Source organism: Sciurus carolinensis, chromosome 11 (genome assembly GCF_902686445.1).
Source record: "Sciurus carolinensis chromosome 11, mSciCar1.2, whole genome shotgun sequence".
In the NCBI taxonomy this organism is placed as follows: domain Eukaryota; kingdom Metazoa; phylum Chordata; class Mammalia; order Rodentia; family Sciuridae; genus Sciurus; species Sciurus carolinensis.
The window spans coordinates 88,873,641-88,892,401 of record NC_062223.1 but is presented as its reverse complement, the minus strand read 5'-3'; the positions used below and the strand labels follow the sequence as shown (position 1 = coordinate 88,892,401).

Sequence of the window (18,761 nt, the reverse complement as noted above, 5' to 3'; positions counted from 1 at the left end):
AGATAAATGAACCAATTAAACAATTCCATGAGAATACAATTCAGATGAAACCAAAAATGTATTACTACAAGAAGTCAACTGTCCGGATCAGTTTAATAAGTCAATTCTGTGGGAAAAAACTAAGTAGACTATCCTACTTTAAAAGAAATATTGAAAATATAACAATATACATAAACTTTGACTAGAGTCTAATTCAAAGAAGCAGCTATAAAAGCCATTTTAGGACAATATGGACAGGTTGGTATTAAGCAATGATTTTTAATTTTCTTATATGTGACAATGATGCTATAATTATGCAGAATATCCTTATTTTAGGAGATACATGCCAAAGTATTTAGGATTAAAGCAGTATGATGCCTACAACATGTTTCCACATGGTACACACACACATAAAACCATATATACATACACATACATTCACATACAAAGTAAAAATGGCAAAATGTTAACTGTTGACCATAGTTAATGATTAAATACAGTTTCTGTTGAAAGTAAGCACATAACTACAAAAGTGATCACTGAAGTACTAAAAGTAAATAAATCATAGTACACTTGATTTAAAGGATCTTTAAAGTTTGATACAAGTGACATAAATTTTGAACATAAATTTTGAACATACATTTTCAAAACAAACATTCACATTTTTAAATGATCAGGAAGTTACAATCACCAGAAAATCTCTCATTACTTACAGGAAAAAAAAAAAAACTAATAATACTTAAAACACATATAACATTTAACTATGTGCAGGCACCATTCTAAGTGTAAAAATACATATATTAACTCAGTTATAAAAACAACCTAACAAGTTATCACTATTTCCATTTTTCAGGTAAGGAATAAACCAGACACATTAAGTGGCAGAGCAGAATGCCAAAGTTACACAGTACAGCTACAGCATCCACACTTCAGCTACCATACTATACTGTCCTCTTAGGTAAAAGAAATATTTTCCTGGCATTGCTGACTTGATTTTGCAGAGGTAATAACATCCACCATTTTTTTGAATTTAGTAATTCTAACAATTCATAAGGATCATGATAAACCAGAGAATTACAAAAATTCAGATGGTATTACATTTACAAAAGGGCATTAAGAATGGCTTTAGGTGATTTAAGTAAATATTTGGTTATCTGAGATCTGCTCATACTCTTAAGAGGGAATCTTTATAAACTACTAGAGTAACAATCTTTATAAACTACAAAGTTTAAACACATGACCCCATTTGATTTCCTGGAACAAAGGTAGATAAATTTCTCAACAATTAAAAATATTGTTCATAGGATGACAGTCTCTTATACATAAGCTTTAATTTCAACTAGCGGTCTGAACGGTTTACATAAGATTGCAGCATTCAGTACTAATCTTATTAATTCACAAGGAAAATTTCAAGTTCATAAAAATTAAAAATACTTTTCTATGCCTGGATGCCTTAAAAATAATAATTCATATGACAGAGATCATTCAATGAGCCTGAACAAAGTTTAGATCTATATGATAATAGAAAGTTATTATTAATGTTATTAGGTGTGATAATGGTATTATGGCTGTGGAAAAGGTCCTTCATGAATTTGCATATGCCATGTTTTAGTTAGGCCATATTATAGAACCCTCTAATTTTTTAGTAAACAGAAGCAAATGAGTATTATTGCTCTAAATATCAAGCTTTATATTTTATAAACATAAATAAAAACATTCTATAAAATTAATTTTTATTCAAGTATCTGTAGAATTGAAAAATTACATCTAGAAATATTGCTCATTCCTGGACTATAAGTGATAAGCAAAAAATAAACAATAACTATAGTTGGAGTAGAGATGGGTAACCAGTTCTATTAAATATGTAGATATGTAGAATTTTACCTGCTTTTTCTTTCAATTAGAATGGCCACATAAGATGCTGGTAAAGCGGCACCAAAGCCAGGAGTCCATGAGTAGAATTTTCCAAGTATCTTCCTGAAATTCAAATTTGGAATTTTTGTATGAAATTCCTAGTTGGTCATTTCATTTATCACAAATAGAAGTTTCCCCTCACAGTCTACCCTCTATACTTCAAATCAGCATGTCCAAAACCAGACTCATTGTCTCTCTTTCCCCTATCACCACAAACTTGTTCTCCCTCCTTTATTTTCCTAGTGGCATCAACAACTACCTATGTGTTATGTTTGACACTTAAGAGTCATTTTCAATTCTTTTTTCCTTACCCAATATAATAAATTATACCCTTAAATTATTCCATATATGATTCATTTCTCAAATTCCTCTCCAACCTACTGCCCCTATGTTTGTTAAGTCCTTCAACATCTTTTATAATAGCAAACTAATGGATTTGTTAGTCTAATAAACTAATTTCCTTCTAATAATTTAATCAATCATGTTCGTTCAGGCATTCCTTCAATTCAAACCTACTGGCAATGCAAACCTTCTGGGTTCTCAGTTTCTTTATTTATCACGTAGGAATGATAACACTATCTGTCTCATATTGCTGTTGAGATATTTCTCAGCACCACACAGGGCACATAGAAGGAACTCAAGGTATTATATATATATACATTATATATATATATACATTATATATGACCATCAGCTGCTTGAGTTTTTAAAGAGGGAGGGGAAAAAAAAAACAGAAATCTAGAGACATTAGGAAGACTCTTCTTCCTTTTAAAACAATATATTTCTAAGAAAGGGAAAGTAGTACATACAAATTATAAGAAATTATCTGAACAAATGGATCAATGGATAAATGATGCATGATAGGAAAAAAATAGATTGGGATCAAAATGATGGATGAAATTATCTTTTTATCTGAAGCTCAGATCTAAAGGACTGGAAAAACTACTTTAGATACTTAACTTGGCTATTTCTAAAATGGATATCGCAAACCTGCCTGAGAAGACTGGAGGTAGTTTTTCCTCCAATATAAAATCCACAAAGGACTTAACGAGTTACTGAATAGAAAATCTAAAAGAAAATTAAAATGAACTCATTGAATTAGTTACAGGAAGATCATGGATGTTACCTTAATAATACTTAATTATAATATTACACAAATAATTATTAATTATAAATATTTCATGCTTCTATAACTTAACCAAACAGGTTCATAGAACATAAAGAAATATGCTGCAATAGCAATTTGTTGCAATTTTTTATTCTTATTATTTGTAACCTTATTTTTAGAGCTTTAACAAGTCTTTGAAACTTCCAGAGACCACATGATGAAGAAAATTCCTGACACAGATTTTCAAGTCAATTTAAAGATATGATTTGCTTAACAGTATGAAAAACTTACTAGTTATTTTCTGCATTATCTAAAAGTTTACAAATATTAATACTTTGAGGAAAAGTCTATAAAACATTTGAAAATTAAATATTTAATTGCAGTTAAAATATATAGAACTACTTTGGACAACATAAATATAAAGATAATGTGAAGTAAATATTTTAACTTGACAGATAAAAAATAAGTTTATTTTTAACAATCAGTGCTGAAAAAGATAAAAGTAAGTATGTAATAAATATGTTAGGTTTGTCACAGCACTCAAAAGACTGAATTCTATCTGCATCTATAATGTATAAAGCATGAAGCACCGATAATATTACAAGACTGAATCAGAACCAAATGTTCCAACAGTAGGACATACCAGGAGTTAACTTATTTTTTCATAAAAACATGCATTTTATAGTCATTTTGAAGTTTGCTCACTACATATGGTCCTAACCTATATCATAGTCACTTTGAATTTCTGATCTACGAAACTGAGGAGCGAAGAAATTCTGATCAGGGCTGGGCTATAGCTCAGTGGCAGAGTGCTTGCCCTGCGTGTGTGAAGCACAGGGTTCCATCCTCAGCAACACATAAAAATAAGTAAAATAAAGGTATCATGTCCATGTACAACAAAAAATATTTAAAAGAAGAAATTCTGATCAACAAATTGGAATTATAATAGAACTCAGAAAATACATGATACATAACAGTATTTTTGTTATATAAGCATACTAATAATTTGAAATGTATATAATATCTTGAGGCCAAGAAGCCCATAGTTCCTGGTGGTTTTTTGGGGAGTGGTGGTGGCAGGTATTGAACTCAGAGGCACTTGACCACTGAGTTACATCCCCAGGCCTATTTTGATTTTATTTAGAGACAGGATCTCACTCAGTTGCTTAGTGCCTCACCTTTGTTGAGGCTGGCTTTGAATTCAAGATCCTCCTGCCTCAGCCTCCCGAGCAGCTGAGATTATAGGTGTGAGCCACCAAACTCAGCAGCTCCTAGTTTTATAAACTATCTTTGAAACAAATGTCATTTATCTGCTTAAAAAAATAGAAATAAAAGAAGTGACTACACAATGGTTATATAAACATCTGTTTCCATTTCAAAAACAGAATTTGTATTAATATCTAGTGGTGATTATGAGTACCAACCTTAAAATGCAAAAGAAAGAAATATACAAGGCCCCATTAGCAGTCAGAAATGAAGCGGATTGTAGGATCTCAGGGAGTAGTTTGTATAAATAATAGTCTAATTTTCGTTTCCGGAGAATTGCTGCAATCTGGAAAGAGAAAGGCTTTTTTGTTTAATCCAAACAACTGTTATTAACTTAAATTAGCTCTTATGTGGAAGTTACTGAATAAAACATGTATTTAAAAATAAAAGTAAAAACTATGGCATTGTACTGGTTCCTCGATAAAAATATAATTTCAAGGACAGAAAGGAGACACTTGAATATACTGAAGGTAAAATACACACCAAGAAATTAAAACTTGGGTCATATAATGAGTATAAAATCATAAATTGAGAAGCATTTATAATACATTAAACACAGTTTTAAACTGAAAAATGAAATATACTCTAATTGGAAAAAATAAATTACCATTCTAATAAAATCAGATGCCATAACAAACTATATTACAAATTTTATCAGTCTACCATTACTAGAGAATTTTAATGATAGAAAACAAAAAGAAATTATTCAGTTATTCAAACATGACTATTTTAAAACCAAAGAAATGCCAGGAATATAAAAAGTAAAAAGTTAATGATTTCTAGCTTCCTGGAGCCCATGTAAAAAGATCTAATAAACCATTACTAAGAATCTAATAATAACACAGGTAAGTACCACATGCCACTAGAATACAGAAAGAGAAGACTGTAGAAGTTTATGACAGTAATCTTTCATTAAAAAATATTAATCTATCAGTCTTTATAACATAGCTTTAAATTTAGATTAAAAACTTTTCCAGTGAACTTTGAATTTTAATCATTTAATTATTAATTATTTTGTTTAATGGCTAATTTCCCTAATAATATATCAAAATAAAGACATGATATTTAGTTACTGATCACACTATTAATGCTATACGAAATAAAACAAAATAAATCATGATATGCTCAAAATGTGATATTTAAGAATGATTAAGTGTTAGTAATACAATTCGCAGGTACCATGGAAGTTTAGTAAAGTGAGTTTAATATAAAGTAGGCAGAAGTTTCATGGAAAAGGGAGCATGAGCTAGATTTAGAACAGAATCCTCACTTGTCATGGGAAGGAATACTTTTCTACCACAACCAAACAGTATATCAAAGGAGTGAACATTAGAACAACAGGTTCAAGGAATGGAGGAGGTATAAGAAAGGGCAAAACTGACTGGAGAGCAAGAAAACTCTTCATTCACTCCCTATCTTTCTGGAGATATTTTCCCTAAGTTCAGTGATCAACAATCTAAAGGCCTCTTCTAAGTTCTTCTGATTATCCCCTTGAAATCTCTGAAACTGACCACCTCCTATTTCAATTCAACTACCATACACACAAAAAAACAATGATGAATAAGACCTAATCCTTGCTTTCAGGGAATATAAAATTTTGATAAGGACAAAAACATATATAATAAACTAGAAAATGGCAGAATGGGAAAGGCAAGAGGAAGAAGCATACATGAGGAAGTTGGGAAGGGCAAGTGATAATGTCAGGAAGATTTAACTGGACTCTTAATATGAGTCTTCACAGGCAGAATTTTAACAGGTGAGAAGTTTTTATGAAAGTGCATTCTTTTCACTCCCCAATTATCTACCTAAAGGTTATTCCTTCTTAGCAATTTGCCATCAAACCTCAATACGCATTCTACATGTGCTGTCTCCCACAGTATCACCTATTACCTGAATGTAGGAATTCCTATAATAACCCTAACCTGTCCCCCAAAATTTAAATCCACACTTCAAATGTGCACTGGGCACACCAGCACAGATATTCCATGAATACCCAAAAAATCAAGTGGTCCAAAAAAGAACTCATTTTATTTCTCAAATACGCTTTTACTTCTGAATTGCCTACCCCAAGTATCAGTATCACATTCAACCAAACAGAAATAAAACGTTGGTGTCATTTTTAATTCCTCCTTCATCCTCAGCCATCACCTCAGTTTCCATTATCTTCAGGATTTAGAATGCAATTTCTCTTTCATTTTAGACTTAACACTTAACTCTTAAACTGGTAGAGTTATATATTTACATAGTTACAGATCAGAGGATACAAGATAAAAATCCCAAAATCAATTATATTTTTATGTAAGAGCAATGAACACATACACATCAAAATAAAAAATATGGCATTTATAACTTCTCAAAAAGATGAAATACTTGGGTACAAATCTCTAGCACATTTATAGTATTTGTATGCTGAAAACTACACAATGCTAATGAGAGAAATCAAAGATGTACACAAGTGGAGAGGTAATCTGTGTTAGTCAGCTTCCCATCACAGTGATAAAATGCCTGAAATAAATAACTTATAAGGAAGAAAAGTTTATTCTGGCTTACAGTATCAGTCCATGGTCAGTTTACGCCACTGCTTTTGGGCCTGTGGTGGAAGCATGTAACAGAACAAACTGCTCAATTCTTGACAGTCAGGGAAGGAGAGAGACATGCAGTGGCTAGAGACCCAAATCCCCTCAAAGGCACACACCCAATAATCTAAATTCCTTTCACTAGGCTTCACCTACTAAAGGGTCTTCCACCTCACAATAGCACCCCAGGCTGGAGATCAAGCCTTAAATCATGCACCTCTGGGGAACATTCAAGATCTAAACTATAGGGGTTGCAGTTGTAGCTCAGTGGTAGAGAGTTTGCCTAGCATGTGTGGGGCACTGGGTTCGATTCTCAGTACCACATATGAATAAATAAAATAAAGTTCCATTGACAACTAAAAAAAAATTTTTTAAATTTCTAAACTATAGCATATGCCATGTTCATGGATTAGAAGACTCAACATGGTGAAAATGTTATAAACTAATAAAAATACATAAGTAAAATGGAAGCTAAATAAGTTATAGGTAGATCTAACAATTCCTATCAGAATCCAGAAAGATTTCTATACAGACAAGAGTATTCTAAAATTTATATAGAAAAGCAAATTAAAATAACTTTTAAAAAATTTTTAAGAAGAACAAAACAGAAGAAATCAGTCTGATTTCAAGATATTACTATATAGCTACAGTATCTAACTGTGTGATAATGGCATCATAGACAAAGAGATGAATAGAACAGAATAGACAAACGATAAATTCATCAAAATCCATCTGGTAAATTTTTTCCAAATGTACAAAAGCAATCTCATGGAAGAAAGATAGTCTTTTCACCACTTGGTACTAGAGTAAGAGGGCATACATTAAAAAAAAAAAAAAAAAGAGAGAGAGAGAGAGAGAGAGAGAGAAACTTAAGCTAAGACACTGTGCAAAAATTAATTAAAAATGAATCATAGTAAAATACAAAACCACAAAATTTTTGGAAAAAAAACAAAGAAAATCTTACAGCCACAGATAGGTAAAGAGTTTCTAGACCTGACATTAAAAGCACAATTCATAAAAGGAAAATTTGATTAACTGAACTTCATCATAACTAAAACTTTTTCTCTGTGAAAGACCTTTTAGGAGGACCAAAAGGCAAGCTAAAGAACAGAAGAAATTACTTGCAAATCACATATCTAACAAAGAAATCTTAAAACTCAACAATAAAAAAAAATCCAATTAGGAAATAGGCAAAAGATAATAAACAGACATTTCCTAGACAATAATATATAGATAGCATACGACCACCAGGTGCAGTGGACACACCTATCATCCCAGCAACTCAGGAGGCTCAGGCAGGAGGATTGAAAACTTAAAACTATAATAAACCATCAGTATAAAACTGTCAGAATGACTAAAATAAAAAACAGTGACATCATCAAATGCTGACTGGCAGGAAATCAGTGAACTGGTTCACCTCTTCTTTATGGTTGAAATGTGAAATGATAAAACCACTCTGGAAAAAAGTTTGGTAGTTTCTTGAAAAACTAACCAAGCAAGTACCACATAGCAAGTAATTGTAGTTCTGAGTATTTATCTCTGAGAAATGAAAATCTATATTTACACAATAACCTGTGCACAAATATTTATAGCACCTTTGTTCAGTTTTTTCCCAAAACTGGAAACAATTCATATGCTCTTCAACAGATGAGCAGTTGAATAAACCATGATATATCCATACCATGAAATAAATAGTACTTAGAAATAAAAAGGCACAATCCAGTGATTCACCAAATAACCTTGATGAATTTCCAGAGAATTATGTTGAGTGGAAAAAGCCAATCCCAAAGGACACATACTGTATGATTCACTCATATAATATTCATGAAATGACAAAATTATACAAATGCAGAATAACTTAGTAGTCGCCAGGGATTAAGGTGATACTGGTGAATAGAAAATTAATAAGTGTGGCTACACAAGGGCAAAACTAGGAATCCTTGCCATGATGGAAATATTCTGTTTTGAATATATAAGTGACAATATTTTGTTGTAATATTGTATTGTTTTGCAAGCTGATACCATTAGGAAATCTCTATTACTTCTTTCAAGGGCATGTGAATATTCAATTATCTCAAAATAAAAACAAAAAGTTCATTTTGCTTTAAAAACCAGTTTTTTCAAATAGCCAACAGGCATTTGAAATGTTCTTTGCATCATTAGTCATCAGAGAAGTGCACAATGAAATGCCACTACACACCCATCAGAATGTCTGAAATGAAAAGAATAGATAACATACAGTGCAGGGGGGAATGAGAAGCAACTGCAACTCTCACATATTGCTGATGACACTGTAAATTGCAGTTACTTTGGAAAACTGACAGTATCTAATGAAATTGTATGTGTATCTATTCTAGGAAATTCTATTTATGGGAAAAATGCCCAAAAGAAATACTGCCTATTTCTACCAAAAGACATATTCATAGCACCATATGTAATTATAAACACTAGAACAACTTAAATGTTTATTAACAGTAAAGTAGATAAATTTTACATATTTACGATACTGTGAGAAAAAATTACAGGCTATTACAAGAAACAGGAAATATCTTATATAAACATGATCACCGTGTTATAACCCAGAGCTTACAACAAGATTTATCAGAGGCTAAAAAACTGATCTCAGCAGTGTAAGTGGTCAAGCCAAGACAGGATACAAAACAGGGTGATCACCACCTCAGTTTTCTCAGTATGCCACACGTTATTATCATTTTCTAAGTATATCAGAGCATGCTACAATGTGATAAAGGTTAAGAAGCAGTGATCTAACCAAAAATAATGGAAATTGTGATAGCCAAGTTATAATAAGAGCCCTTTCCCTGATGTATAAAAGCACCATCGGATAATGAGACACCTTCAGAAATAATACGTTTTATATGAAAGACTTTGTAATGTTCATATGCTTTGACTAAATAATTCCATATTAATTCCTTATAATTTAAACATGCATATAAAGATTTAGCTAAAAACAAAATATACCATACAACTATAGCTAAAAATACACACCTATGTTTATTTACTTACATTATAATAGTCTTATTTTAGAAGACTATATAATAACCCAGAAAAATAAATCAAAATATATAAAGTCAAAAGACAGACTACAAAATGGTAATTTATAATTAACATATAGAATGAATATTAGGATGTTATGAATTAGTTATCACTGAATGATGAGTAAGAAATTATTTTTAATTTTTCTGGGGAGGTCTGGAGGGCTTTTGTTTTTGTTTTTGTTTGTTTTGTTTTGTTGGCTGTTTGCTTTGGATATACTCCAGACTTCCTACAAAAAAACACATTGTTATGTTTTGGATATAACGTGTCCCCCTAAAGCTCCTGTGTTAATGCAGTAGGTGAAATGCTATGATTATGAGAACTGTAACCTAATTAGTGGATTCATCTATTTGAAGACCTAATCATCTGAATGGATTGCTAGGTGATAGGCATGTGGGGTGTGACTGGAGGAAGTACATCTTTGGGAACAGGCCCTTGGGATTATATTATTCCCTAGCTCCTCCCTCTCTCTCTTCTTCTGGGCTGCCATGATCTAAGGAGCTTTCCTCCACCAGGTCCTTTTGCCATGGTATTTTGCCTCACTAGGGCCCAGAGCAATCAAACTGGTCAACCATAAACTGAACCTCTGAAACTGTGAGCCAAAATAAACTGTTCCTCCACTAAGTTGTACTTGTTAGACATTTTAGTCACAGCAACAAAAAGCTAACACACATATGTTCTAATTTATAATATCAGGGAGAGAGGAATAAGTGTCTGAAAGTAATGATTAATTATTATAATATATGTTAATAGGGAATAAAATAATCAGAAGGATATAAACAAAATAATTTGGAGATTTGATTTTTTTTGTGGTGCTAGGAAAATATTTAATTTCTATGACAAATTCTTGCTTAAATTTAATTTAGTTAAATTTCTTAACTAAAGAGGTTAAATTAAATGATACAAGGGGTTCCTTACTACACTTCTAAAATTATGCCTTTAAAAAAATTAAATGATACTATAAGAATTAGATATCTGTGTGGAAACAGAGAACTTTGTTCCCTGCCTCATATAACACAAAAAAGTTAATCTGAGATAGACCTCAGACCCAAATTCCAAAATTATAAACATCAAAGTATCTAGAAGAAAACATTAACAAATATTTTCACAATGTTCCAAGCATGGGTTAAGAAAAAGAGGCAGAGCTACTCCTGCAACAGGGGATTAACATCCAGAATATACAAAGAGTTTGAAAAACTTACCACCAAAAAAACAAATAACACAATCAATAAATGGACAAAAGAACTAAACAGAAACTTCTCAAAAGAAGAAACACAAATGGTCAACAAATATATGAAAAGATGTTCAATATCATTAACAATTAGAGAAATGAAAATTAAAACTATAAAAACTATACTGAGTAAGCAAGGAGGTCTATGTGCAGCCCTGGGAGAAGAATGTTGGTTTTATGCTAATCATTCTGGAGTAGTGAGGGAATCCATGGCAAAAGTCAGAGAAGGACTAACAGAAAGAAAGAATGGGAAGCTAGTCAGAGCTGGTTTGAATCCTGGTTCAATTTTTCCCCCTGGTTAACTACTCTGGTGTCCGCTATAGTGGGACCCCTAATATTGTTGCTACTAGCTTTAACTATAGGACCTTGTATAATCAATAAGTTAATTGCTTTTGTTAAAGATAGAATAAATACAGTACAGCTAATGGTGCTAAAGGCCCAATATCAGCCCATTAAGCAGCAAGAATTATAACAATAGAGACCCAAGATCGGCTCTCTAAATGTTCTTGGAAAGGGGGGAATGCTGAGAACAGGGTGGTATCTGTGCTGCTAACTGTCTCAATCACCCAGATGCAGGCAATACAGGACAAACAGGACTGCTGAGCCCCTGTGCTTACCAAGGTTGTTAAGAGATATTTGTCTGAGGAATGTGCGGTTGCCTGGAAACCTTATCTATCAAGGACAGGGGGGGCTTAGCCCTGACTCATCTCCTGCATAGTTCACCCCTTCCCTCCTCCCTTCTTCCACTAGGACCGTTCAGTTCTGGTGGGACCCAATGAGAATCAAATAGATTGGCAGGACCCAACCAGAGGAGGACTAATGTTTAGCTGTTCAAATGTTAACCAATTAAAAGAACACTGTAAAACTGCTTGCCTTTCATTATAAAAACCCTGCTAAACGAGGGCTCAGGGCCTCTTAGCGTCACCGGTCACCGAGGGCGTGGAGGACCAGGCTCGAGCTTGCTAATAAATGACTCTTTGTTGCTTGCAAAAAAAAAAAAAAAAAAAAACTATACCAGAATGGCAATGATCAAGAACACAGTAATAAGTGCTGACAATGATATGGGAAAAAAGGCATATTTCTATGTTGTTAGTAGGACTGCAGATTACTACAACCACTCTAGAAAGGAGTAGTGAGAGTCCTCAAAAAACTAGGAATGGAACCATCATACCCACCTATCTCACTCCTGAGTATTTATCCAAAAGAATTACACTCAGCATACTATAGCAATATAGACTCAATGTTTACAACAGCACAATTCACAACAGATAAATTATTGGATCAACCCAGATGCCTGTCAATAGATGAATGGATTAAGAAGTCATGGTATACATACAAAATGGAGTTTTATTTAGCCATAAATAATGAAATTATGGCATTTGTTGGTAAGTGGATAGAAATGGAGAACATCATGCTAAGTAAAATAAGGCACAGTCAGAAAAATCAAAGGTTGAATTTTTCTCTCATATGTGGAAGCTAGAGTAAAATAAAGGATAGGATGGTTGGGGATTGGATACCATAAAGATCTAGAAAAGATCAATAGTGAAGAAGGGGATAAAGAGTGAGAGAGGAGGGATGGGAATGGGAAGGAAATACAGAATGAATTCTTTAAAAATTATGTTATATGCATATATAAATATACCACAAGAAATTTCACCTTTATGTATAAGTAGAAAGAACTAATCAAAAACAAATAGCCTAGCATGTGCAAGGGTCACGGTTTGAATCCCTGGCGCCTCAGAGGAGAATTAAAAAAAAAAAAAAAAAAATAGATAAGTGAAAGGAAAACCAGTAAAGGTAGGGGGTGAAGGGGGGCGAGCAACAAGAAATGAAACTGAATTCCACACATGTATGGTTTTGTCAGGATGAACCCAACTACTGTGTTTAATTATAATGCTCTCATTAAAAAAAAAAGAAAAAGAAAAAGAAAAAACACAGAAACAGGTAGCATTAAGCATAGCTTATGACTGGCAAGTATGGACACCAATCTAATACAATGGCTACAGAATGAAGACTGATACAAAATTATAAGGACAGACCCCCAACTTAAAAATATCTCCCCCACTTTGAGGGAGGTGCACAGGGTCTCACTATTGTGCCTAGATCGGCTATGAACTCCTATCTTCAAGTGACCCTCCTGCCTCAGCCTCTGAAGAAGCTGGGACTACAGGTGCACAACATTGCACCTGGCTGAAAGTTTCCCTTAACAAGAATACCACAATTAAACATCTGCAAGGACCATATGTATTTCATCTTAGTCATTTATATTCCATTGTGATTACCTTCTCTGTTTCCCATGAGATTAATGCCACACATTTTCTATAGAGGTAGTTTCCTACTATTGAGATGCTTGGTCATGGGCTAGAGCAAACATAATTGGCCCTCAAAGGGGCTAACCCATTGTATTACCCTTATTAGTATCAAACTGTAAACTAATGGTCAGGGTTTGATCATTAAACTGTTCTAAAAGACTTCATTTTTAGAGGATCTAAAAATCTAGTTTCTCTGGAAAATAAAATAGTTCACAGAAAGAGTAGACTTTATGTTGTGACTATTTAATTTTTTTAAAGTAATCACTAGCAAATAATGATTTGCTTAAAGCAGGGTCTTTCAATCTCAGTGTTACTGACATTTGAGAAGAGATAATTTGTCGTTGCAGCAAGAAGAGCAGGAACTGTGTTATAAATTAAAGGATATTTAGCAGCAAGGATATTTAGAGGCCAGAGTCTCTAATTTCTAAACACCAATAGCATCCCCATTATGACAAGCAAAAATGTCCCCTAGACATTGCCAAATGTCTCATAGGAGGTAAAATTCCCCCTTATTGAGTGAGATCATCTACTTTAAAGAAAACAGAAAAATGAATTTAAGTATGTGCTATAGTTTGGATCTTAAATGTCCCCACAGAGCCTACATGAAAAGCTTGGTCCACAGTCCATAGCACTATTTGGCAGGTGGTGGAAATGTTTTTACCCCAAAGTACTATGGATTGAACCCAGGGGCACTCTACTTACATCCCCATCCCTTATTTATGCTATTTTACTAAATTGCATAGTTTGGCCTTGAACTTGCAATCTTCCTGCCTCAACCTTCCAAGTCACTAGGATTACAGAGTCATTGGGAATAGGGGCATGTACCATTATGCCCAGCATAAGAATTGAAAACTAGTTTAAGGTGTTAGGTCATTAGGGGCACACCCTTGAAGGGAATAGTAGGAATCAAGCCTCTTCCTATCTCCCTTTTTGTTTCCTGGTTATCACAAGATGAGCAGCTTCTTCTGCCACATGTTCCTACCATGATAAACAATCTTATCAAAGGTTCAAAAGCAACAGGGTAACATTCCATGGACCAAAATCCCCAGAATTGTAAGTCAAAACAAATCTTTCCTCTTTGTAAGCTGATTATCTCAGGCATTTTTTTTATAGTAAAGCAAAGCTAATCTACACAAAAATCTGGTGCCAAGAAGTGGGGTTGTTGCTGTAACTATACTGAGGTGATATGAAGTCTTTCAAGTAGATTTACAAGAGGAAATTGGAAAAGGTTGGAGGACTGAGCTACAGAAAGCCTAGAATGCTATAAGTGAACTTTCACAGACAATTCTGATGGCAGCTGAAAAGTCAGAATGCTGATAGAACAATGGATAATCAAGAAAATGTAGATGAGATTTCAGAAAGAAATGAGAACTCAACTAGGAATTGGACTGGAAAATATCCTTGCTATACCATGGCAAAAAAAAAAAAAAAAAAAAAGAAAAAATCTGGTTGCATCTATTAAAGCCTAAGACTTTAATAGAGGCTGAATTTAAAGGTGGATAGACTAGTTTTTATCTTAGAAGAGCAAATTTTAAGGCCACAGACCTTGGGTAGCAGCTTGGGTATTGCTGGCTGCTTTTAGTTAGATTTATAATAAAAATCAGGAACAAAAAGTAGAGTGGAAACATTTGAAAATTTCATAGCTTGGTGAGAAAAGAACCACATTTTAGGGTGCTACCAAGAAAGGCACAGAAAGAGATTAGAACTATTCAAAAGAAACCAAGTACTTCACACTGGGGAAACAGGAAAAATGACTTGAGGGCATCTCAGGAATCATAAGATCCTACCCATGGCAGGATCAAAGGTACAAAAATGCAAATGTTCCAACAAATTTAGAAGAGGGCCCTGGAATACACTGCTAGCCCGGGAGTGATTTGGGAATCCTCCATGAGCAGTTGTCAATGGAGGCAGAGGATACTGCAGCTGTGATTCAAGAACCAGTGGGTCCAGGTACAGACTGAGCAGCTGGCAGAAGTCATGGAGACTTCTAATAAGATTTCAGAGGAAGAAGCAAGGCAGTATGCCTGCATGTAGCACCTGACAGGATGATGCAGAGAGCTGTGAAAGTGAAGCCAAAGTGGCAATGGAGACCCTAGGAAGACAGAGATACCATGAATGTAGAATGCCTGCCATGAGTAGCTGTGAGCAGCAGACAAAGTCAGCCAAGTGGGACACAGTCAGCAGGGGAAGGTATAGGGGTGAGGATGCCCAAGCCCTTGGGAGCTCACATCCCATCACAGCGTGCCCCAGATGCCAGACATGGAAAAAGGATTTAATGTTTGCCTATTGGGTTGTCTTGCTTTGGTCTGATTCGTACTATTTATGCCCCCATTCCTCCCTATTGTATACTTACTATTGATACTTACTATTGTATCTTAGAAGTATTTAACTTTTTTTGACATTTATAAGGGCTCACAGCTAACTTTACCTTGAGTCTCAGAGGAAATTCTGGACATGGACTTTTGATCAATACTAGAAATGTTATCTTTGAGAGAACTCTTTTGAACTGAATATATTTTGCATAGTGAGATGGATATGAGCCTTTGGATGCCAGGTACAGAATGATAAGAGTTTGGATCTTAAATGTCCTCCAAAGGCCTATGTGTTAAACGTTTGGTGCCACAGGGAGGTGGTAGAAGCTTTAAGAGGTAGGGCCTAGTGGAGGATATTAGGTCACTCAGGGCATGCCTTCAAAAGGAACATTGGGGTCCCAGGTCCCTCATCTTCCTTTCTATTTCACTTGTTCACCCATGCAGAGAACAGCTTGCTCTACCACATGCTGCCCCCCATGCTCTTTGCCACATAACCATAACAACAGGGCAAAGCAACCATAAACTGAGAACTGCAAACTGGGAGTCAAACTAAGTCCTTCTTTATTCTAAACTGATTATCCCAGGTATTTTGTTACAGTAACACAAAATTAACACAAAAAACTGAAAGTTAGCTCATTGGGGCTTTTCCCTTGAAGGGAATATTGGGTCCTTAGCTCTCTTCTTCTCTTTTCGTTCCCAGACACAATGAAGTGAATAGCTTGCTCCACCATACACTCCTCACCATGATGTGAGGACCAAAACGACAGGACTGACCAGTCATGTATAGAAACCTCCAAAACTGTGATCCAAAATAAACCTTTTCTCTTTAATTTGGATTATCTCAGGTATTTTGTTAGAGTAACACAAAGCTAACACAATATTTTCAAGTATTTTATTACCAGAATTTATATTTTATTTAAAAAACCTTACACAGCACTATTTGCCAGGCACTATCTTAAACACCATAAATGTCAATTTGCTTAATCTTCATAATAGTCTATAAGATGAGGGCTGGGGATGTGGCTCAATAGTAAACACTTGCGGGTCATGCATGAGGACTGGGTGCAATCCCTAGCACTTCAGGGAAGAAAAAAAAAAAGAATTCTATGAAATAAACATGATTATTATCTCCATTTTAAAGAAAAAATGTGAGCATACAGATTAAGTTGCCTGATACTACAAAACTAATAAATAGTAGAGTAGGGATTGAAGTCAGAAGTCAGGCAAGTGGTTCTTAAAGAAACCTTCATGTTCAAATCTAATATATCATAAAAAAGGAAAAATAACATTTTCATAGTGCATAATTTTCATAAATTAAAACCTGTAATTTATTAGCACCTACAAAATTCAAGTTGCCCATACTGAAAGAAAGACATAAAAATATAGGGAAAATACAACAAAGATTATATAAATAACTGATTATTCAGAAATGTATATACCTATCCTGATAAAAAGATTAAATAAGGCATCATGATGACTCCTGGGCTAAAAATTTCATTCCCCATCTACAAGAACTAAAGATGTAAGAAGAAAACAGTGTTCACAGCCCTGAGTCAGCAAATAAAAAGAAATGATCCCAATAGAATAAAAACAATAGCTGTGTAATTGTTAACTTTGCTCTTTCCATCCTGCTCTAAGATCTTAGTAATTTTAAATAAGTGAGATAGCAAATTATTTAGCTAAGTAACTAACACATAGTAGGCACTTTTAAAATTCCTTCACTCTGTACAATTTACTCCCTGCTGCAAATCCAATTCCTTTTTGTGTTGTGCTCACTAGAAGATATCTACATTTTTAAAAAAATAAGAATTTGACTTTTCTAGCACTGAGTATTGAATCCAGAGACATTCTACCACTGAGCTATAGTGTCTGCACTTTTTTAAGACAGGGTCCCACTCAGTTAGCCAGACTGACTCAAATTTGCAATTCTCCTACCTTAGCCTCCCAAGGAAATAGAATTATAGGTGTACACCTGCTAAATATAAAATCTTGATTTTAAAAACATTTAGCATAATAATAGAATTACTTTGTTTCCACAAATAACTGTACACTGAAAGTGACAGTTAATTTTATGTGTCAACTTGACTAAACCAAGGAATGCCCAGGCATTTGATCAAACATTATTCTGAGTGTGTCTATGATGGTATTTCCTGAGAAAATTAACCTTTAAATTGATAGACTGAGGATAAGAGATTGCCTTCCTTAATATAGATTGGCCAATCCACTTAAGACCTGAAAAAAAAAAAAAAAGAAAGAAAGTAAGAGGGAGCTCCTCAGGCCTGATTTCTTGAGTTAGTACATTGATCTTCTCTTCTTTAGAATTACTAAAACCTCAGCCTTTGCTGGGTCTAGAGCCTCTGGCTTTCAAAGGAGTAATTACACCACTGGGGCTCCTGAGGCTTTCAGACTTATACTAGAAGTATACGGCAGAGCACCATCTATGGTCTGCAAATAAAACCAGGCTTGGTTGAGCTATCAGACATGGAAATCTGGCTCTCAGGTGAGAAATTGTTCCAGATTACCTGGAGTATGTGGTTTCTATAGAGTGGTTCACTGCCAGAATTTTCAGTCCCTGGACATGCCAATGACCTGCTAGAGCAAAATGGCTTGCTTAACTCCACCCCATCCTGTTTCTCACTGAAGAAGCTCCTACGGTTTCCCCTTTGAACTGTACCACTATAAATAAAGGAAACATGAGCTCCTCCATTTTGTTAGTGCCAGACCCTTATGAATGGCTCAACCCATCATGTCCCCACTCTAAAGATAATTCCGTCTCCTGTTTTTCTTGATGATAAATAAATTTCTTAGTGATTAGTTCACAGCCAGCCCATCCCTCCAACAGGAACCCTTATCCTGGCCCAAGGCAGACATGTGGAGATACTACACACCCTCATGTGTCTCCAGCTTGCCAAGTGCAGAATGTAGGCCATTCTCAGCCTCCTTAATTATGAGCCCATTCCTTATTTTATATAGATAATAGTCATCCTTCTGTATTCAAAGGGGATTGGT

At 34.3% G+C, this 18,761-nt stretch overlaps 1 protein-coding gene across 1 annotated transcript in view; it reads right to left on the bottom strand.

Annotated features, from left to right (window-relative positions):
• Tmem135 (transmembrane protein 135) overlaps positions 1 to 18,761 on the bottom strand; it is a 221,061-nt gene that overhangs the window by 192,151 nt on the left and 10,149 nt on the right. The window contains exons 2-3 of the mRNA XM_047518197.1: positions 4,426 to 4,553; positions 1,864 to 1,956 (exon numbers count right to left, since the gene is read on the bottom strand). Of these exons, the coding sequence (XP_047374153.1) occupies positions 1,864 to 1,956; positions 4,426 to 4,553 (221 nt within the window). The remainder of the gene's footprint in view (positions 1 to 1,863; positions 1,957 to 4,425; positions 4,554 to 18,761) is intronic.